Genomic DNA, 23,669 nt, shown 5'->3' on the forward strand with positions numbered 1-23,669 from the left:
GATCTCCTAACGCGTCCTTACGTGCGTTCATCGCTTCGCCTTCCCGGCCCGGAACCTTGTAAGCCCGGAACGCTGGCGCCGAGCTGCGGGGCGGGGGAACTGCGAGGGATCGGCAGGCGCCGCCGAGGCCGCGCTCGTGTCCGTGCGGCGTTACGCAGGTTTTATTTCTGTCTCTCTCCGCCGCTGCCGGGCCATGTACCGGCAGAGCTTCCGACCTCCGACGCCTCCGTATGCGGGCGGCGGGTTCCGGAGCCCTCCGTCCGGCGGCGGCTGCCCCGTGCCCCCCTCGCCCCGGGGCTACGGCAGCCCGCATCACACGCCGCCCTACGGCCCCCGGCCCGGGCCTTACGGCGGCGGGCTGTCGCCCCGAGGCCCCGGCTTCGGCGGCGGCGGCGGGCGGTTCGGGAGCCCTTCGCCGGGCGGGCAGACCCCGCGCAGGCCGCAGAGCGCCAGCCCCCGCTACCCGGCTCCCCGCGGCGGCGGCAGGTCCCCGGCCGGAGCTGCCCCGCACCCGCAGCAGCACAAGCGCTCGCCCGGGGGCTACCAGAGGCACTACCAGGTATGGGGCGGGGCGCCGAGGGAGGGAGCGAGCGGCGGGCAGAGCGCGGGGCTGCGGCTGGGGCTGGGCAGCGGCTCCGTCCTTCTCCGGGGAAAGGGGCTCGCAACGCGCTCAGCTGCCCTCCAACGTTAGGGAGGACGGAGGGACCCCGGTGAGGGAAAGGGGAGGGGCTGCTGGGCTGCCCGAGGCCTGGCACCGGGACACGAGGGCTTCCTTCCTCCTAACATTCCGGCACGGGAGGGCGGAGAGAGAATTGTATACCAACCAAAACCGCAGTAAGCGTCTCTGTCCCTCCTATTTACTTCCCTTTGAGCTGCTCTCCTTCAAACAGCCGGGAAGCGCTGTGTTTTTCTTGCCAGTGGTGAGTGATGTTGCAGGAGCTGCCCTGTGCACATACAGCAGCTCTCTGGGACAGTCTTAGAAGTGAGGATGATCTGCTAAAGAGAAATAAGCTGAGGTTCCCCTAAACAGAAAGGAGAGCATCTGTTGGGGTCACAGCGTGCCTTTTCAAGCCCTTGCCTTGCATTGAAAGCTTCCATTTATATAATGTACATTAGTAGTAACTGGCTCAGTGAGTTACACTGTTAATCAGAGTGGCTTACTTGGTGTGCGACCCCTAGTACAGATAGGGATGGCAGATCTTGAGATGATACCGTACTCTGCAGCATAAAGCCAGATATTACAGAAGGGGTTGTTAAGCACTGGAATAGGCTCCCCACAGAGGTGGTGGAGACACCATCCCTGGATGTGTTTAAAAACCACTTGGATTTGGTGCTCAGGGACGTGATTTGGCAGAGGGTTGTTAGTTAGGGTAGTCTGGTTAGGTTGTGGTTGGACTTGATGATCTTGAAGGTCTTTTCCAACCTGAGCAATTCTATGATTCTATATGTCTGTGTTAGAGAACCCTTAAAAGTGTAAGAAATATCACATGCAGTACAGACCATGATAAAACTTTCAGGTGCTCCTACTGATGCTTTGAAGCATCAGATGAAGTCAAGCCTTAATACAGACTACTTAAATCTTAATGTAACTGCGTTATGTAGTGACATTTCCATTCAAAAAGTCTTGGTGACTTTTTTTTTTTGCTGCACAGATAACGATCTTACAACAATCTCATAACTGATGAAAGAGACTTCTTATAACCATGAAACATTTTCTTTCTCACGTAAGGCTCTTAGTATGGAGGTCTACAGGTTGCATAAGCCTCTGTACTTTTTATTAAGAAAAGAAGAAAAGATGTGGGGTTTCTGCCTTTCAGTAGGATTTCATTTTGGCATAGAAATGGCTCTGACATTGGGAAGAGAGAGTTTAGTTGCTAATGTGCAATTTCCCTACAGAAGATCACCATCTGGATGTTCACTTCAGTGACTTTTTAAAAGCCTGTCTTAAATTACTAGAGCCTGATTACCTGAGTGAAAAATATGCAGAAATCCTGCTGCTCCTAGAGCTAGTCAGAAGTGTTTCTATCAGTCTTTGGTGTTAAGAAAGAAGCTTTTTAAGAAAGAGGTTTGAATCCAATCACAGGTTGCCTTGTTTTTGCTTCTTCTCTTTTCTTCTGCAGATCTTCTGAATAGTTTAAAAGCATTGACCTGAATGCAATGCTTCTTAACACTTAGACATTTGTCTGTCTGTAGCTTTGCCTAGGACTAAGGTAACGTGTGCATGTACTTACACATGTGTGCACATGGGTTATTTTGCCTGGGAGGCAATAGAGGCAGTAATGGAGGCAGAAAATCTCAAAACCATTGAGTACTCATTTTTTTGAGATGTGCAAGAATCTCCATCCACGAGGCCACGAGTAGATTTCAGTAGAAGGATTTTATTGCATGTTCTGAACATCAGATTTCTTCAGAGGGGTTGTTAACTTGTCTTCAGAATATGCTATTAAGAGATCTACTGTGCTCTTAAAATTCATGATGCTATTGTCGCCTTTGAGATGAAAATCTTAAGTGACCCCTTCAAATCTCATACTGAAATCCAAAAGACTGAAGTTTATACTTCAGTGTGCTATGTGATACCTTGTTGCTAGCATTCTATTCTCACTTTTGCACTTTGAACCGAAAGAACAGAAAACTTTAAAGAAGAACTTTCACATGGGCAATGTTTTACTGAGCTTTCTGTTTTTCCACAGGGATGCACCTGCTTTTAAATTTTATGAAAACAAGTTTGTTGAATACCCCAAATATCACCTCTTAGTGTTCACCTAGAGGTAGCATTTCACTTTCCGTACTGAACAGGAGATAGTGAAGCAGCAGCTACTACTAGTGAAAACTTTTACAAAAAGTTTAAAAAAAAAAAAATCCTGTCTAAACAAGATATCTGTGCTTTGTGCATCTGCCAGAAGGTAAAATCACATCAGGTGAAGAAAGCTGATTAAAGAAGTGATTGTTACTCTTGTCAAGATAGTAGTGCCGCCTTCAGCAGTGAGTAGCACCGAAAGATTTTTTTTTTTTCCCTATGTGGAGATACTTTTGTTAACTGGAAAAAGGTACTGCAAATAGTTTGGCCATTTCCTTAAGAAAAGTTCGGTGAGGAAAGGTTATTGGCACTAATGACAGTAAAATAAAATTATTTTTAAGATAGCATTGGCATCAGTTTTACTTGTACATGTAGGGCTGTACGTTTTCCTTTTCCACAGGCCTATAATGTAAGGAATCACCTCTTGATTTTTTTCCCTAGAGAAAAAAACAAACCATGAAACGAATAGTATTCTGAATCTAAAAAATGTGGTTTATAATATTTAAATTTAATGCTTATTGAAAGTTTTTGATTTTGTATGACACAGTAATACATAACAATCTGATGCTAGATGTCAAGCATGTAAAAAATTGCAGTATTGCATATGGCCTGCATTATGTTGTAATGAAATTTAGAATTATGAATATGTCCAAAAGAGTCTTACCATTGAATTAGTTTGTTCTGTCACCATATGTATTACAGATAATACAGTCCAGCATTAATGTCATTTTTGCTGGCACCTATTGACTTGACTCTTTGTCCTTTAAAAAGTATTTTAGATGTGTACTGACCTTATCCTCATGCTTTTGGTATTATATACTTCATAAAATAATTCTCTTCTGTTTAGTACTTTATTGACATCGTCTTACCTACGTAATGTGATTGGCTGTAATGAAACATTGGAAACAAATGTCCTGCAAATTGCACATGGATGTTCCCATATTTAGTTGTGTATCCACCATAATCAACCTTTAGGAGTTCTAGAGAAACAGTAATTGGGGCCACACAAGCAGGCTCCTGACAGAGTACTTTTTCAGAAATAGGTTCCAGACTAAGGTGTGTCAGTGTCTTGAGGCCAAGCATAGATCGCTTCACTTTATGGCACTGTTGCTCAGTTTTACCCAGAAATTGCTTCATATGATCCATTTAGATATATTCTGTAGAGGTTATTAGTCAAACTCAATTACCATCACTGCTAGTCCAAAAAAAAAAAAAAAAACAAAAAACCACCCATCACTAATCCATGTTTTTACAGTCCTTTACCAGGTCAGAAGCTGGCATTAACCTCAAGGAATCCTGTTCCTAGGCATTCAGAATGCAACAGGCACATTTTTAGACTAACAGTGGCATATCTGTAATACTATGTGTTTAATTTTGGTTAAAACAAACTGGATTAAATGAACGCAGCTTTAGACAAAACCTCACTTTTTAGGAAGGTGAATTTGAGGAAAAGAACAATAGATGATGATGGGAGAAAAAGGTTACAGCTGTTTGTTTCGTTTTAGTCCTCTTTAAGTTGAAGACCCTAGCAGATTTGTAAAAGCAATCGTGGTGGTCCTTGATCTTTGGAAGAAATAAAATATCAAAAGCTTCCAGACAAAATAATTGCCTTTCATGTAATGTTTGTTTATTCACTGATTTCCATCAAAATTTGTATATTAAAAGAAAGTTGTGCTTTCTCAAATTTCACAAGCACTAATTTGATTAAAACAAAGTGTTTTTCAGAGTTCCTCGGGTCATTTGTAGCAATTTGGTTTATATACTGCTATGCTCAATCTTCGAGTACTGAATATCTGAACTTCTGCTCTTGTGAACATTATCAACACTTCCTCAGCCTCTACGTTCTGTTTTGCTGTGCAGCTTTTGAGTTAGACATGTCAACTTAAGCAGCTTATGAAAAATAACTTTTCTGTAGTTACGTATTGGTATGATGAAAACGTATTTTGAAGAAGACTGGCAAATCACAATGATAATTAAAATATAATAAAGCCAATTTCTTTTGATTAGGAGCAGCAGGTGAAAAGTAATCATTATTGTTTGAAGGTTATTCATTATAAGCTTCAATGCTGTTCTGCATTAGAAAGAAACTTAGTTTGAATTAGTCTATTAAATGTTTCTTTACTTGATGGTTTTCTTCCAAAGGGATCACCCAGGACATCTACTCCATTTGGTACAGCGCATGGCAGAGAGAAAAGAGAGTCTAATGATGTGGAAAACTATTACAGACCTTCAATGCTTGAGGACCCATGGGCTGGCCTAGAGCCAGTTTCTGTTACAGACATAAACCAACAGTACAGCAGTGAGCAAACAACATACACTGGTAAAAAAGGGAGGTATTTCAGCTAACACTTTTAAAGGCCAAATAACTGCATCCTGCCAGGAAAACTTTGGGACAAAATCTTTTTATTTACACAAAATGAACAATAGTAAAGATCGTGGTTAATGCTTTTATTTTATCACATTGACCCTTTTATCCTTTTTTTTTTTTTAATTCCATTGGAAATTTTTATGTATGGGGAGGGGAAAGAAGTGGTAGGATAAGTTACCTTTCTGGCTACGTGGAAGTGCCTACCAGCTTTGAAGAACAGAGTGTTCTTTAATCACCAGCGACTGATTTGTGACTGTTAAAACAGGTTTCCATATATTTATCTCTTCCATGCCAGATTGTTAGCCTTTTATTGTAAACTCCTTTAAATAATGGTATTTTTTTATGTTTCAACATTTTTAGAATGAAGTAACTTGGAAATAAAATGAAAATTTTGTAAATCCTTGTTTTGTAATGTATAAAGATTATTTTAGGACTTCTGTTAAGGGGTACTGATTAACAGAAGTAGCACCACTTATATTAGGTGACTTTGTAAATGTGCTTGTATGCTGTAGTTAACATCTGATCTTGTGCGTAGTATTTTTTGTTAACTGTAGTGCAATGTCAAACTGAAACATGACTCCAGCCATCTCAGGAAACAGATGTGTTGTCTTACAAATGTTTAATTTGTTGAACCAGATCTTGAATGCTAAACATTATTCTGTAATGTTTACTTCTGTATTTCGGAGCAAAAAAAAAAAAAAAAAAGCATTTGAAAGAAGATTACATGTTTCTGGATTATAACCAAGTCTGTGGCAATTTTAGACTAATCAACACAAAATATGAGAATTAATTAAATGCAAATGTACTTTCTGGATTTACCTTTAGATTAGCATAGAATGAATGGAACTTTGTTGTACAGTTGACATTAGTACATTAATAGCATCTTATTTTTGATCTCTTCTGGGTTTTTTAATTTTTACCTACAGCTGGCATCTTAGTCTAGAGAATTCTTTTTTTCAGTGTGTGCATGCTATATTTTTATCTTGAAGAAGAAAACAAGGGGTTTTTTTGTTTGTTTTTTTGTTTTGTTTTTTTGTTTTTTTTGGTCTTGTCTGTATATGGATGATCCATTCTTAAATTCACTAGTGAATATTGTAATTTAGAGCAAGTAAGAAATAGTTCCAGCTGTAGGCATGGCTCTTAACATGCCATGTTAAGCGTGCAGTGGATATCTTAAAGTGTTGTTTGACCCTACTGTTATTTGTTGATCTTTGCTTTTAGGCGATACATGGAAGATGAAAACTTAGTTAAATAAGAAACACTACTTCAGTTTTCAAAACGTATTTTTGCATATCTTTTAAGCTTACGTATTTCACAGGAGACTAGAAAGTATTTTTGTAATCCTGAAGCATGATTTTGTGGAATAGCTCAGGAATTGCATTATATTGTTCTGAGTATCTGTTTTGCTGAGGTACAATAGTCCTGTAGTACCACTTGGACTGTTTCATTATAAAGTATCTCGGCTTAATACCACCTTCAGGAACAACTTAAAACTGGAAGGGGGAGTGTGTGTGGGTAGGTAACTTGCTGATACATGCTGAGTCTTAAACTTCTATGACTGTAACCTAAAGTTTTTCACTTGTTTTTCTTCAATTAGCATTTTTGTTTGCTTCAGTACTATATTCAAAAGGCTGCTCAGAGAACTGAGAATATAATGCCTGCTTGATATCACAAGTTCTTAAATCATCATCCCAGAATCAAAACTGTCATTTCTATGGTAGCTGTCAGTATTGGTACCTGTAACACGTACCAGCAGAACTGAAATTACTTGATTACTTGTAGATACTCTTCAGAATTTAAAAATCAGTTATGTCATTTTGAAAGGTGGAGTATAAAGTTTTCTTTCTTTTTTACCTTCACAGGTTCTGTAAAGCTCACAAAGTTAGAGTGATTAACCGAGTCATTTTTTTGTTACTTTTCTCCTTTGTAATTCAGTGCATTTTTTTGTAATGTGTTTGATGATCTTGTGAAAGTAGATCTGATAGTACCTGATGTTTTTAAGAGACTAAAGCTATGACGTGTTCCCAGTGAGACATGAGAAGAAACTGAGTTTGGAAAGAGAAAGGAAAGGAAAAGGATTCATGACAGAAGAGAGACCGTTAGAGATGGAACTCTTTTTACAGTAACCAATATCAGCTGCCCTTGCACACTGCAAAGATGCATTTTTCTACTTTGGCTTTCCAGTTGACCAAGGGATCAAAGCCAGTCACCTCTGGTAATAACTCTTTGCTGCTGGAACAGGGTGTCAGACATCAGTGAAGGTAGATGTTCCAGAAAGTGAATTCAGGAAATAATCTTGAAGCACTGTTTAATCAGTACAGGCTTTCCACAATACCATCTTTTAAGCTGCTGCACCTATGCACTTCAGGATATGACCCACGAATTAGAAGTACATCACACTGCTAAAGACTCTTATAATTTGGTCAACAATCTGCAAGGAATTTAGATGCAATAAGAATACTAAACTCATCACACCATACCAAAATATTTAAACTGATTCAACTTTCTGGTTTTTAGGAGACATTCTGAAATTACAGTAAAATTTCAAAATGTTGTTGGATAGCTGTAAAATGCATGAACACGTGCTTAGAACCATAAATATAAAAATTAAATATTAAAGCCAGTTTAAACTTTGCCTTTTTTTTTTTTCCTATGATATCCAAGAAGCTTGAGCACTTAACTTCCTCACTGATTTTTGTTCCTTTTCCCATATGGCAAACATTCTTTCTCCCACATGTTTTTAATAAAGATAGGATATACCACTTCCTCATTTGTTTATGAAGCCTCTTCATAGCAACAGTATGGTTCTGGAAGTAGTATTTGATGATAAGAAAAAAAAAAATTCATCTGAAATGCGTCCTTACTTCACAAGCCCATGAAACAGAACAATTTCTGTGTCTTGCTAATGAAGGTATTCTTCTGTAATGAGCACTTAAGAATTTGAGTGTTACGTTTTCCTCAGCAGACTTTAAGGTAAGTCATTTAACTCTTCAGAAGTTTGGCTTAATACACATTCTGTCCATTCAGTTTTGTTTGCATTCTTTGTCCATTAAGACTTATTTTCCATTCAGTCATTATAGAAGGAATTGCATAACTCACTACTCTTTTCTAGCAAAAAAAAAAAAAAAAACACAATAAAATCTGTAATTCTATTTGCTAGCCACTGTGTTCAATGATGAGCTGCATATGACGGTAAGATTACTGAATTAGTTTGAGTATGGTTCTGGGTGACATGGTAACACAGCAGGTGTGGAGTGATCCCAAATTATGTACCACAATACTTAAAGGTGGTTCAGGTTTGAGTTTTCACTTTATGATACAGAATAGTAACTTTTTTCTGGCACTGCAGATGCACTATTTTACATTGAAATTGTAAAACAGGCTATTTAGGATGTTACATTTCAATTAAAATGGGGTTTTAAAGTTTGTATCAAACTTTTTTTTTTTAACTAGCATTAAGATATTGAGGTGTACCATTTTTTTTAGTGTAAAAACTGGAAACATTGTGGAGGAAATGCTTCTGATCAGCAGAATCAGTAACAGGCTGTTTTCCTGTTGAGGGTATCTTTATATGCTCTTCAGTTTGTGTGTTCATTAGACATCTGGCAGAATAAGCATACATTTTATGTAGAGTCTACAAGTATCTATTCTCCAGCTCTCCCCTAAAGAAAAGTTTTTATAGACTGTTTGGCTTTGGAGTTATATTTATGAGTAGTCTCATTGACATCATAGGCTTTACTCGTGCACCCAAGATTCATAAACATCTAACAAACATTAAAGTTTGAAAATTATCAACCATTGGTCTTTCATTGCTCTTTATGAACTTTGCAGTGAGCTACTGTGTCTTGCACTTGCTCTGAATTCCCTGTCATACGTGTGCTCTTTATATATGAGCCAAGCCTGTCATACAGGGAAAACTTTTTTTTAAACTACATTTTCCTGAAGAGTAAACATTGTGTTCTCCTTTCCCCAAATTTTTCTTCTGTCTGACTTGCTTATATTAGTTAAATGAAGGATTGTGTCCACTGATTGCTGAAGAATCACGTAATGATTTCCATGTCCCAATCCCTCAGAAGCTTGTGTGACATCTGACGTGGGTAATATAATTTCAGATGGCTCAACTACTTCTCATATTAAAAGGAGGAAAATTAAAGGTGTGTTAAGAGTATGTTAAGAGTAGTATAGTTCATAGAATCACAGAATGGCCTGGGTTGAAAAGGAGCACAATGCTCATCCAGTTCCAACCCCCTGCTGTGTGCAGGTCACCAATCAGCAGCCCAGGCTGCCCAGAGCCACATCCAGCCTGGCCTTGAATGCCTGCAGGGATGGGGCATCCACAGCCTCCTTGGGCAACCTGTTCCAGTGCCTCACCACCCTCTGGGTGAAAAACTTCCTCCTAACATCCAACCTAAACCTCCCCTGTCTCAGTTTAAAACCATTCCCCCTTGTCCTGTCACTATCCACCCTCACAAACAGCCATTCCCCCTCCTGTTTATATGCTCCCTTCAAATATTGGAAGGCCACAATGAGGTCTCCCTGCAGCCTTCTCTTCTCCAGGCTAAACAATCCCAGTTCCCTCAGCCTTTCCTCACAGGAGCTGCTCCAGCCCTCTGACCATCTCAGTGCCCTCCTCTGGACCCGCTCCCAGAGCTCCACGTCCTTCCTGTGCTGGGGGCCCCAGGCCTGGACGCAGTGCTGCAGATGGGGCCTCACAAGAGCCGAGTAGAGGGGGACAATCACCTCCCTCTCCCTGCTGGCCACCCCTTTTTTCATGCAGCCCAGCACACAGTTGGCCTTCCGGGCTGCAAGTTCAGTATAGTAGTATTCGATCAGTTCACAATCAAATCTAGTGCCTAAGCTAGCTTTTGTTTTCAACTGAATGAGTCACAAAGCATAGAGAGTTGGATCAGTTTCATTTTCTGCCTTTTTCTTTAAAATACATGGTTTACAGATTTGTAGTTTAGCATTTCTTCAACCTGGAGTTCTGAATTGTTCAGTGGGGTGTAGATGCTGAGTGCCAGAACAAAGTCACTTAACAGTTTATCTACCTCTATTTTTTTGCCATTTCCATTTGCTCTCATCCAGGTGGTGTTTTCAGCCAAACAGTCATTTTGTTTCACCAACTCTGTGTTGCAGCATTTAAAACCATTTCAGAGATTTGCTTACTGCTCATCTTGGATTTTAAATTCTAACAGCACTATTAAGCGTACTTTGTAGTTTAACCCCTAGAACTCTTGCCTGTTCTTCTGCAGTAAAATCACAGATGAATTCCACTGCCTTCCATCACCTCTGACAATGACACATTCCTTTTCCATTCCCTATTTCAGCAGGACAAAAATTAAGCCAATGCTGATAATATTTAAAAAAAATATTGTCCCACTAAAGCAAGACACAAAAGAAGGAATAAAATTGAAAGAATTGCACAATTTCACAGATCATGAGACCTGGCTTGTTTGTATTTTTCTTCTGGAGAAGCACTGACTTGTTACTAATAGCTTCAGGGCTGGCCAAGACCTGAACTTTGGACAGTCACCCAATCATCGTTTGACCTATTTAGTGATAAAAAGGAAAATTCTGGTTTATATAAAACACAGAACAAATTTCACAGACCTGTAGCCTGTACTGTTCACTGGATGTGGAAGGCTTTTGACGGTAGATTAGTGTGCATTCCTTTCAATTAGAGTAGAAGGTATTCCTGCATTAGGAGTTCACGTTGCCAGTATTTTTGGTAATAAAGCAAAGTTATATATTCAATCACTATCAGGGAAGTAATTTTTGAATGTTAAAATTAATTCCCAAAGTTGCTTAATTCTCAGTACTCAGTCTTTTAGGTAACAGTAACAGGAGTGTGGAGGATTTATTGAATTTATACTCTTTTTTTTTCTTACAGAGGAAACAGGTTTGTTTTATTCAGATGTCAGTCTGAACCCAACTAATGGTGGTAGTTGCATATTCCAGATCAAAGATCTGATCTCTTGCATTTCTTACTTGGAAGAGCTTCCATTTTCCAGAAAAGGCCGATGCACTTCACACAGCTTTTGCAGTGAAGATGCTGGGCTGGAGGCATTTGTGACTACTGTGATCTGCACAGGGCAAGATGGATTGCATGAGTAGAGATGTCAGTGCAATTCAGTGTAACCTCTACTACCATTTTTTCAGACTGCAGATAGAAAGGAATTTTAACATAGGCAAAAGAAGTGAGTCTTGCTTCCATCCCCCTGCATACATTCCTCAAGGGACGTTTCATTGGGATTACTTTGAATCCCAGTGTTACTGGGGTGAAGACTAAAAGGATTTAAATAGTGACAGAAAAATTGGGAGGCAAAGAATTTGGTATCAGGTCAGGCTGAAATTTTTAATAATTATTTTAGAGCGGAGTGCATTTATCAAAAATCTATATTACCCTACTTTTATGGGCAGCAGTGATCGTGCTGCTTAACGCTGTATTAAAATGCATTTAAGCCTGCTATCCACCTGTTACTGTAGAGTCAACAAGTGTTTGCTTTGGGTTTAAATACTTCTAGCCTGCATGAGGGAGTTGCACAAGTTTAAGACTGCTGAGTGTGCTGTTGATTCATTAGTGTAAATACTTATAAGTGGAAGAACAACCCCTTTTTTACACTGATGCAAATCATTCCCTTTTCAAGAATCACATTGAGCTAATGCTGCAACAAGAGAAGAGGAATTAAGCTAATTGACAACTTCTGTGGATGATTACAGAGCATAAACCACAAATAACAGAGCAAATATGAACTTCAAAAAACACTGATTGCCAACTGGGGAGTAGTATCAGCAGTAATTGGATTATAAGTAGTAGTTGCACAACACTTTTAAAATCAAACCATTGCCTCCTGTGGCTTAATGAAAATTATTAGGTTAATGTGAAATAACACTTTTGAGTTGTATTCCCTTAGCACATGTTAGGAATTAACATGTTATTCCTACAGTGGAGTTGGCAGAAAAGAAGCATCTTCACTTCTCTGTTGTGATGTCTAGCATCTTGGTATAATCGTGTGTCTGTTTTCTTAAGCTTAGTTAAACTTTGCAGATTAAGATCTCCAAAAAAAGAAAAAAAAAGGTCAGACAGAGAGTAAACACTTGCATATGAGCCAGGCACACACCTTGTGTTGCTAACTGCAGGAAGGCACCAAGGGTCACACCTATTGATTACTTGCCATTCCACATTCCTAAAGCTTTTTTTCTTTGTCTGTAAATTTGTAGTAGTCTTCTGGTTGCTATGGCAATTAAATTACACCAAACAACATGATTTGGTTGTTATTTCCAGATGCTAAAAAAGGAGTATGTGAACAGAGTTGAGAAATTGTGGCTGTTTTCAGATGAGTGAACTCCCAAATGTCATCTCTGTTGAAACTGAAGACAGCTTATGCTGTGAACAGTATTCTTGCACTTAGAATAACTACTTCAATAAAGTTCCAAGTATATAGAAAGCATGCACAAAGAGCCTTTAAATCTCTGCTTTCAGGATTTCTGTTACATCTAGTTATATTTTCTGACAACCTTTAATTTCAGAGCAATCACCTGATGGTCTATACACTGATTCTACTGTAGCCTGTCACCCTCACTGCTATGAGGTGAGGAAGAAATAGCATTTTATATACTTTCTAAGTACACACTTGAAACGTTCCCTGCTTTAATTTCACTCACCTACAAAATTGTCCCAGTAAGCAGGTGACAGAACTCTCCTATTAATCAGATCTCCATCATTTATCTTACAGATTCTTTTAACACACACGCAAACACCCCTTAACTTCACTCAGAGAAAATACCTTAATCAGATTGAGTTACCATGACTTTCTCTTTTGTAAGTCTTGTATTATCTCTTGCCCCACTACTTTTTTTTCCCCGCAAAATGGTTATTGCATCAACTATATCTGAAGGCTTTTCCATGTAGATTTTCCATGGAAATAAGCCTGCTTTTGCTGCCTCTTCTGTTAGAACAAGCTTGATATGTCCTTTGGGGTTCTGTTCTCAATAGTCATCTGCTGGAGCATTTGGTGGAATCGGTACCACTCAGCCACACAGCATCACAGTTTACTAAAGATCTTCTTGGTTTCTAGTGCTGGAGATGATAGAACTACTTCAACAAGTAGAATCATGGAGTCATTGAATGGTGTGAGTTGGAAGGGGTCTTCAAGTTCATCTAGTTCCAACCTACCTGCTGTGGATTGGTTGCCATGTGCCCAGGACCCCATCCAACCTGGCCTTGAGTGCCTCCAGATACGTGGCCTCCTACCCTCTAAACGATTTCCTCTTAACATCTAACAAAGGTCTCCCTTCTTTCAGTTTAAAACCGTTCCCCCTTGTCCTGTCACTATCAGACTGTGTAAATCAGCCCACCTCCCATCTATAAGCTCCTTTCACGTACTGAAAGGCTGCAGTGAGGTATCCCCAGAGCTTTCTCTTTTTCTGGGCTAAACAAACCCAGCTCTCTCATCCTGTCTCCATAGGCAGCCCTCTGATCATCCTTGGGGCCCTTTTCTGAACTTGCTCCAACAGGTCCACGTCCTTTATTATGCTGGACACACGCACACATACGTAGCCAAATACACCCCAAACTCAGCATATATATGTATACTGAAATAGTAAATCCTCGATGGGAGTCAAAGCTGGAGGGAAGAAGGGGAGAAAACTACCTCATGAAAGTGTACAATGAGGTACTGTCTCTCTTCAGCAGCCCCAGAGCACACTATTTTCAGTCCATGAATGACAAGAAAGCAGATGTGTGCTTCAGAGAGAAGTGAGTTTTAAGCAAAAAAAAAAAAAAAAAAAAAGTCCCCATGTGCACAGGGACTTTTCAGTATATATCATTTACTGCAAATTAAAAAAAGAACATTCAGCTTTAGTCCAATTGCAGTTAGTTCAGTACAAAATTCTATTTCAGAAGCTTTTAAATTGCTAGATGAGCTACAAAGCAATTTTCCTCTGTCTTGTAAACTTTCCAGTGTTGCGGACGGAAAAAGCTGGTTTCTGGTTTCATTCTAACTGTACTGATGTATCACAGAAAAACAGCAGAAATACATCTAATGAGAGTGTGTACCTTTACTAGCAGTCAGGCTGTTGCTATGTAAGAATCCAAAAACAAATATAGTTCAATTTCTGGGGTTACTTACAGGCCTGGGGAAGATCTTCAGCACAGCAGATTTCCCTCTCCAGCACCTCTTGGCAAAGGGGGTCCTCTAGTGTAAGACTGGCTCCTTAAAAGCACATTCTTTGTTCCCCTTGAGGTTCAGCATCAGCCTCACTCAGTTGTTTCAGCAGAAAGCAGAAGTCCGCAGTGTGTTGCACCTCTCCTTGTAAGTGACATCAAGGAGTAGAAAGCTCAAGAAAGATATTAAGACCTGCATTCATTTTTCTGCTTCTTCACAGGCTTCACAACGTGCTTCCCCTTTTCTCCACATTCTCTTTCCACCAGCCATTTCTATTTTCTTTCCTCAGCTGGCGCTCCATTTCAAGCACATACTTCTCTCTTTTGCTCCGATCTTAGGACACTTAAACTCTTTTGTGACTTAAGCAATTCCTAAGTTACCCTTCTCACAGCTATCTGTACCACACAGACTTGTTTGTGCCGGACTGATTACCACTGTTCCATAGTTCTGCCAACAAAGCAGCTCCTCCAACTGCTTTCAAATCACAGCTTGAATAGTTTAAAGTGTTTTTAAGACTGCACTTACTGATGTCTGAAAGGGGAAAGCTAACTCAAGTGAGCTTTTCCAAAAGCAAATTTCACAACAGAAGCTGTCAGTCACCTCACTAGTAATAATATTAAATTGCAACTTCAGTTGGAAGACGATCAGCAAAGGCACTTCCATCTGTAATCTGCCTGCATCCTCTTCCTTTTTACTTCCTGCACATTCTTTTCAGGCTCTTGCTTCACTACCTTTGTCCTGAGGTCAAGCAGACCCTCTTTGGTTGTTGTTTGTTTTTCCCTCCTCCCTCTCCCTATTTTTTCTTTTTAACTAAGTCAAAATTCTAAGCATCTTTCAAAAAGGTAAAGACAAAAGGCTTTTTAGGTACCAAGCAAAATTCATGCCTACTGAGTACCAAAGATAGGTGAAATTAATAGCTTTGGTGATGCTAACTTGTTAAGAGATGCAGATTACAGATCTTTTCATTAAAACCTGGATTACACCAAATAAAACTGAATATTATTCTTATTTGCCTGGTCAGCTATACATAGATTTCATCAAATCCCAAATCACACTGTCTGTCCATCATTCGGTGCCAGAATGAAGTATTTATCCTGACATCCTGCATAATGGAAGGTGTAAACATCACACAACAACTTCTGCACCAAACCAACAACTTCACTTAAACCAGGCCATAAGACACCATCATTAGAATAGTCTCTGATATTTAAAGAATTCAGAAGGCACTCATGTTGACGTCTGTCAGTTGAAGTTGATCCCAAGACTAACCTGTTGCTTTAAAATCTGCTTTCTGTCTGGGCTGGCTTTATCTAATACTAGCTTCCATCAATGATGATGATTTACATTTTTATATAGCATTAAAGAATCACGCATCAAATTTATATTAAAGATAGGTGATCAAATGGCATTTGAATATTGTCTGCAGCCGTTAAACACAGCCACTAACGTCACATTAGGGCCTGCTGTAATTGTTTCTGTTTTCGGGAGCTTTATGTTGTGTTTTAAAGTAGTGATCTCATTACAGACACTGCAGTCCTACTGATTAACAGTCCTCAGCCTGTGGATCATGTTAACCTTAGCTTCAGCCTCACTGGAAGGCAACAGTCGCTCCTTTTCACCTCCAGCTTCTTGCCTCTTGTTTTGTAAGCGTTTATGTATGACCTTACATTTAATTGCACTAAAATAGGAAGGTAGGTGCTTAGTGTTCCTCGTTGTTCCCTCATTTCTTCATGCACTGGTTAGAATAGCATCTAGTAGAATAGCACCTTTGTCAATATCCCAAACATTCCACATAAAAACCCACATAATTTCACACACTAGCCACCCCATCCTTGCTGTCTCCCATACATCAAGGCCTTGAAAAGCAGCATTGGCACTCCTTGTCCACCAGGCATAAAGAGCTAAAACAGTTTGTAGCTTTATTATAACATATTCCTCTCCAGCCAGGATAAAGAGAGATCTCAGGGTGGCAGTGTCCTGCAACTCCTGCCACTCTGTCCTTCCTGCTTTTAAACCCATGGCAATGAAAAACCTCCCTGCAGCCACAGAGGTGGTGGTGGACCACCTTCTGCTGTCCCTTCTTGCTCCCAAAAATCCACAAACTGGATTAGAGAAACTGACTTAAGTAACTCTATGTCATGACTCTATAATCCTTCTGTGAACCTAATGGTACAGCTCACACTTTTAGAATATAGTACCAAACTCAAATGCTTGTCTTGTAAAAAGTGAACAACATTGTCCAATCTTTGATAAGTGTGGAAGGGAAATTGTGGAGCATAATAAATCTAAGGTACAAAGATCATTAAACTAGAGACACTACATGAAAAAGAGAAAAGGATTTCAAGACAAAATATATTTTGGTGGAAGTCTGCACCTCTCCATCACTTGTTCTTCTGTGAGAAAATGCAAACAATCCCTTTTTATCTGATTTAGAAGTCAGCACTCAGTTATTTTGCCACTGTGTCATTCCAGACAGGCCACTGTGAATGATGAGTGCAAGCAGAGAAATGGGGCACAGTTCTAGAAATAGCCTTAGACCCTTCTAGCCCTCCATATAGAAATTTGTCCTAGCAATGTTGCTTTTAGTGTGAAGTTAACCAACACACAAGTATTGGAATCAAATTATAACAAAGACACCTCCTCTTGCTAAGCATAAGCACTGCTTAATGACAAAAGGATCAAGTGTTTTAATTCATCCCTCCTTCCATTCCCTAAACTTGTTAACCAAGAAGAGCTTCCAGAGCAGGTTTCAGATGCACACATCCCAGGAGGAGATGCACCAGCAGAGAAGGACTGTGCTTTCCAACTCACACCAACTGGAAATGATGCTCTGAGCATCTGTGCTATGACTGGTCATTAAAATGTTCCAGATTCTGATTTAAGTCTGCAAAGCTACTTTCATTTTCCTAAGTACCTTTCAGATTTCAATGCAAATAGACGCAAAAACATGATTTTTAACAAAAGAAAAGAAATCTCCTTCCTAGGCTGTTGGATTGTAAGTTTTGGAATGGTTGAGAATCTCCAGTGATTTCACAGACAATCCATATATTTGTATAAATCACTGGATCGAGGAGAGCTGAATTTCTATGCCAAAGTACACGCTTCTATTTATAAGCAGAATTTAGTTGCTTTTTAAAAAATCTATTCAAAAGGGACATTCTCTCACTGAAAAATGGGAATGCCTTCTGAGTTTAACAGAGGGTTGGACTTTGTCTTCTGTCTAATGTAAAATCTGCAATGATAGCAGGAACAATTTCACACCAATACAACAGTCTACATTTGAGTGCACAGTGCTATAGAAATGGAGGTCACAGTCTCCAAAGAGCTACAGAGGGATACTTGTGTTGTTGAATTTCACTGCAAATGGAAAAGATTTATGCCATGATCAGAAGTGTACCTCTTTCCAGAGGGAGATTCTCAAGCAATTATCATGGGTAAACCAGTTTTTAGCTCTATTAGCCATTAATTTAATGAGTCTTTTATAATTATTTTTATGACCAGTACCTTTGGTGCAGCTGATGGCTGCATAATCCAGCCAAGCGCCTGCTTCCTCGTTTCCTGGAGACAAATGTTCTTCTGCTTTTCTGCTTTAGGACTCAGACACCAAAACATGACAGTATTCCTAAACATGGTGTAGTGTAGTAAGCCTTCTATGCAGTGTATTACAGAAGAGAAAAAGAATCCATAGGTTGTGGTTTCAAGTCTTCAAGTTTGTTGGTGTTTTGCTTGGTTGGTTGGTGAGGTGTTTGTTTTGGCAGGAAACTTAGTGCCACGAACTCTTTCTAGAGCATAGAACTAGCAGTGTAATAATTACATCTTTTTAAATGTATTTTGCTTTCTAAAAACTACCAAAAAATAAAATAAAATAAATAAAAAAATCAAGTTCAAAAACAGTAATGCATCATTAGTAGTGCCTGAACTCCTGAAGCGCTGAATGCAATATTCTAACAACATACATTGTATGATGTGGGCCTTTCACACTGCGTACATAACGCAACCATTACAAACCTGATTTCTTGGTTTGTTTTTTTTTTTCTGGCTGATTTCAGAACAGTTAATGTCAACCTGCAACTTTTTCTTTCCCACTTATAAATGGTTTTAGAACTGCTCTGCAGAGCAGCAGCAGCTGCCAGCTTTTCCAGCATGGTTTGAAGCATGCTCTTCACAAAAATCCAGTTTCCTGGGTCTGACTGCTTGTAAATGTGATGCTGCTGGTGTCCAGGGGAGTAGCTGCTGTTGGTTTTTCTCCTGTCCTCTGAAATCCTTCAGCAGTGTCATGCAAGCAATGGCTCCACTGGAACTCAAGCAGAATTCTCCCATTAAATGGCCAGTGAGCAGCAAAGCGCACGCTTCTGCATCCTCCATGCTGGGTTTGCCTTGTTGCATTGGTAAAGGTTGTTCTTTTATTTCCTTTGCAAAGAGCAGAAGCAGTCCTGGATATTGTTCTCACTCGAAATACACCTGGAAACAGACTCCCTCAGGTTGGGTCAGTGACATCTCAACTCCGTGTTGTTCTGCATATTCAACTGAACTTCATCTTAACCTCCACAAGGTTGTCACAAAGGATGTCTGAAAATGTTTTAGCTTGTCAGTGTAACCAGTCCCTTTTTCTTTTCAATTCTGTGGAAGTAATAGATGATCACAACTAAACCACCACCAACTGTTGGGTGCTGGTTGCTCCTCTCCCAAGACAAATCCAAAAGGAACACACGTTCTAGGCAGTCATACCAGTTTCACCAAAATCGTTTGGTGAAAATCAAGGCTTCTTTGAAATGCTGACATTTTCTCAAACATCTCTTTTTCATTCATATTGTTTCAGAAAGAGCAGCAAATGTTTTTAAATAAATGTTGCTTTAAGAAAGAAAAATAATTGAAAAAAGATTTACTTACAGGCCTACTGACTGCATACTGTGACACGATATGGCTCCTCAGAATTCTTTTCCTATAAATCCCATATTGTACAAGAATCCATACTTAAATGAATTGTATGAAACAGAAGAGTTGAGAGGCTGCAAGGGAGCGATGTTTGTAATCTACAACAAATAACAGGTGTGGCAATAAAAGCAGAAGGAGGTCACTGACATCCCCATGGTTAAAGCTGGTTTAGAAGGAAAAAAAAAAAAAAAATGAAGAGTCTGCCATGAGATCAGCTGAAAGAGAAAGCCATCTCTGGTTTATCTCACGGTATAAGCTGAAATAGACTTGTGTTTATGACAGACCAGATCTGCAGAATTCTATGGGATTTTTTTTTTTTTTTTGTCATTGTGCCCAAAAGGCAATGTTGTAATTGCAACTGCAGTGTGCAAATAAAAATTCTTACTGCTTCGTGCACGTCTTCTTTCACTATCCTGTGTAACTGCATGTGCTCGTGGGGAAGTCACACAGCAGGATCTGCAATCTGTAACGAGAAGCAAGGTGTGGAGAAAAGCATTCGCAGCTCCTAACAAAGCCTGCCAGGCTTACAGTGATACCTTCCTGGTGTGGAGCCACCAGACCACCTGCGGATCAGTTTTTAATTAGTATTTGCTACCCCCTTCTCCTATACACCAGTAATAGTTTTCTGTTCACTTCCCACGTCTGCTGTACTTCTTAGCCTGATTTTTCCCCCAGCGATGAACAGTAGTCACCAATTAATAAATACATTTTTACAATTGTTCTTCAGTAGCAGGATGGAAGGCAGACAGTCTGACAGCTCACTGCAGCTGATTGCAACAGCTTGCTTAATGGAGAAGTCACAAGCTATGAACACCAAGCAGTGGTGCAGGGCAGCAGAGGCAGCAGCCCCACCTCCCCGCAGCGCTGGCCCTGCAAGCAGCCCACCTCCATTGGCACAGGGACAGCCAAGGAACACTGGGGAAGACAACAAAATTATTGTTTTCTCCAGAAGGAAAAAAAAAAAAGATGAATATGGCGACGTCAGTGATACTGGATTTTAAGTTGTTACGCAACAATCTTTGCTTTTTACATTATTATCTATTATTAATGCATGGGAATAGTGATGTTTCTGGACAAGAATCTCCTCCAAAAATTCAGAGCTTCCTTTGGCTCTGCAAGGAAGAGGACCTCCGTGTTATCTCACCTCGGAGCTTAAGTGCAGAGAAAGACACTGGTGCTACACAAACTGGAACATCCCTTTGCTCACCCTTGTGCAATGTGTTGTAACCCAGGCAGAACCATGGGACAACCCAATCCCACTCTTCATCAGCTGCAGACACTCAGTGTGACCTCAGACAAGTCCCATAGCCCAGATTCCCAAACAAGTAACTCCTGTAGCTGCCACCACCCCAAGGACACCTGGGCTCCACCTCTGAAGGAGTCCTTATGGGTAGGGGAACCGCCGTGCTTGGTTTGTACCAGTTTCTCATGTAGTGATTTTTCATTTACCAGATCTGCCTCCGCTCCCTACAAGGAGGACTTCTACAGCAAGTCAGGGCTCAGACTGGCAAGAAGGGGAGAAAAAAGGTATACGAGAGAGATTCTTGTTGGATGAAGTGCCAGCCATGTGCTTCGTCTTGTAGAGACTAAAGTGGGTCACTGTAAAAAAAGACGAATAGAAAAGATGGTCTTGATTTTTTCAGGGCAACTTTTGGCCTTACACGTGTGGATGAATGCACTTCCCTTGCATTTCACTGGAAGATGCTCTGAGGTTCCAGCATTAAGCACATTCCCTGCTCTGCTCTGGCAGACGTTGCCCTGCACAGCACAGAGCCTGGCCAGCTCCCTCCTCCCTCCTGGCTCCACGGGGCTCCCAGCAGGGATGCAGGTCCAAAGCAAGAGTTTGCCATGCAGCTCTAAGACCCCTTCATACACTTTCTTCTCCATAATCTGCTACGTCAAACAATTTGAAACAAGACCAAGGGGAAAAAAAATGCCTGTCAGTATTTTTAGATCACCAACACAGCTACTGGATTACCTGGGAGAAGAGAAAGGACTTTGGAGAACAGATGCATTGCAGCAGGAAACTTTGCCATGGGGCTGGGCCATTCTAATGGCTCAATTTATGGTCATTTATTGAAAGGGTTTTTTTTTTTTGGCTTAGGCCTTATTATTCTTAATTTAGAGAAGAAGCCCAGAGGACAGGTGCATGAATTCCTATCTCCAGAAACTTACCAGCATAAGGGGCATCTCCCTGCCACCGCTCTTTGGAGAGGAGAAAACCAACAACCATTACAAACTTTAGCACAAGCCATTAAATTCAGCTGTGAGGGATAGGATGAGGGAGAGGTTCCACCCATTGCATTGTGCCCACCCTGGCAGGGCTGCAAGTGCAGGGAGCTCAAAAACCCAACATGCATGGGGGGGACAGCAAGGGAATTCTCATGGGGGAGCTGACACCCCAAATTTGCACAAAGCTGGAGAAAAACAAACAAAAGCAACAACAGCCCTTTTACATCTCCCCCACACCGTATTCCCTAGTGTTGAAGAAGTTTTAGCACATCCTCTTTGAAAGAGGCCGTGCGAGAGACCCATTCATCATACCATGAGGATTCCCCACAGCAGCAGCACATCCCAAGTGCCCTCGGAGGAACTGTTTCTGCAGAATTGAAACCGAGCTGTGAAAAGTGATCAGAGTATTGCTTATTAACAAGGTGCTGTTATACCTGAAGAAAGTGAAAAATTGCAGTAGACTCAAAATTTCTTTCCAAGTTAAATCACACTGATGGCAAGCTCCTTCCGCGGGCAATAAAAAGAGGCTGAACTAAGCAGACACAACACGCAGGGGGCTCAAAGGAGAGCCCTCCAGCACCATGGAGGTAATTGCAGTCAGCTGGGAAAAGGAAGCAGCTCTTGTTTGTCAAACCAAATTCTCTCTCCGCTTGTTTGCTGCAGCTGCTGGGAGCTCCGACTTCCCCATGCAATGGGGAGCTGGTGGATGTAATCCCTTCTGCTGGATGCCTTACAAATAGAAGTGGCCGAATCGTGTTTCATCTCATTTAATAGCACGGGCTGCAAGATGGAATACTTTTTCTCCTGTTTTTTGCCACTGACTTTGCAGATGCGGTCCTTGCGTGTTGATGCAGGCTGTGGTACTGCAGCCATTTCTGCCCCTCCTCTCTCATTTGCTGCAGATTTTAGAAGGTTGACTCACACAGATCCAGCTGGGATGATTCCTGTTGCCCTTTGCACAGCCCATGTCATGCACCCATCTAATCTGCTGTCTGCAGGTCACCACTTGTGTAACGAGCTGCCTGCCTGAAGAACAGCCCAGGCTGTTCTTAGAGCTGCTGCCAATATATTTACTGTCAGAAATGAAGATCCTTTTGCCCACTGCTAGACGTTCTGTCAGCCTAACATCAGCATGACCAGCACTGACCTGCGACTTCCCCTTCACCCTCTCTATGGGGCTTTTATCAACGAGTTGCTGGTGTAAAGGCAGCAGCCTCCTGCTCAGCCTGCAGCTAACGGTGCGGAAGGTACAGCAAGAGGCTTGGCTTTGGATGAAAACACAGCATTTGTGGGAAAAAGCTGATACAGCAGGAAAACAAAGCAGGCACTCACAGCACAACCGCTGCCCCAGCAGCAACAGTGCATCACCAGACCCTGAAAATACCTGTTCCTTTGTTTCTGATCCCCACTCTTTAGCGTGCACACCAGCCTCTTTATGGAGCTGGAGAGGGGGAGAACAGCAACCGTGTTTCTGCTTGGCTGGCACTAGCAATGAATGCCCTACAAACGCTCAGGTAGGAGACTGTTGAAGCTGCAGCACCCTCCCACTCACCCTCTGAATTGCACCCCAGCATGCGGCCACGCTTGCAACACCATTGCAAACCACGCGCTGCCCAGGAGCCCGGCTCCAGCAGTGAGCATCTGCAGTTCTCCTTCAAAAGGCAGCAGAGAAGGAAATGTTTGTTTGAAGAACTAACGACATTTTCACGTACTGAGAAATCATATTCCCACGGATCTGGAAAAAGTAATTAATCCAAAGCTCTCTTAAAATTCCCTTTGAGAACCGAAGAGGAAAAACAATGAGAGACTTCAAGTTTTCATGTGTTTTATTTACAAGCCACACGATACATTTATATACAAATGGCTTAAAATAACGAAGGGTAAGCAAGCTGAAGCATAACAGTTTGATTATTTTAAATTATGTTGTCTTGAAATAACTCCTGCAATAAAGTATTCTTCACCCTGATAAGCAAAAGTTAGTTCGACTTTAACCCAAGGTCATTTCATTTTTTAAATACAGAATTCATATCACTTTTTCTGTGATTCTTTATCTTCTTAACACACTCATGTATGAAGAACATCCCACAACCATCAAGAAGGGAAACAGCCAAATTTCCTCCTATACAAATCCTCTAACAACAGACTGGAGAAATGCTGCATGTAAAATGCT

The 23,669-nt window shown here is 40.9% G+C and overlaps 1 protein-coding gene across 1 annotated transcript; it reads left to right on the plus strand.

The window, feature by feature from the left end:
• The first annotated feature begins 61 nt into the window (after positions 1-61).
• MPLKIP (M-phase specific PLK1 interacting protein) lies at positions 62-23,234 on the plus strand. Its single transcript, XM_031599391.2, has 2 exons — positions 62-559; positions 4,940-23,234. Exons 1-2 carry the CDS (start codon positions 194-196, stop codon positions 5,141-5,143), a joined length of 570 nt encoding a protein of 189 aa, XP_031455251.1. The 5' UTR covers positions 62-193; the 3' UTR covers positions 5,144-23,234.
• Positions 23,235-23,669: the final 435 nt, after the last annotated feature.

This window comes from Phasianus colchicus, chromosome 6 (genome assembly GCF_987193195.1).
Source record: "Phasianus colchicus chromosome 6, bPhaCol1.hap1.1, whole genome shotgun sequence".
In the NCBI taxonomy this organism is placed as follows: domain Eukaryota; kingdom Metazoa; phylum Chordata; class Aves; order Galliformes; family Phasianidae; genus Phasianus; species Phasianus colchicus.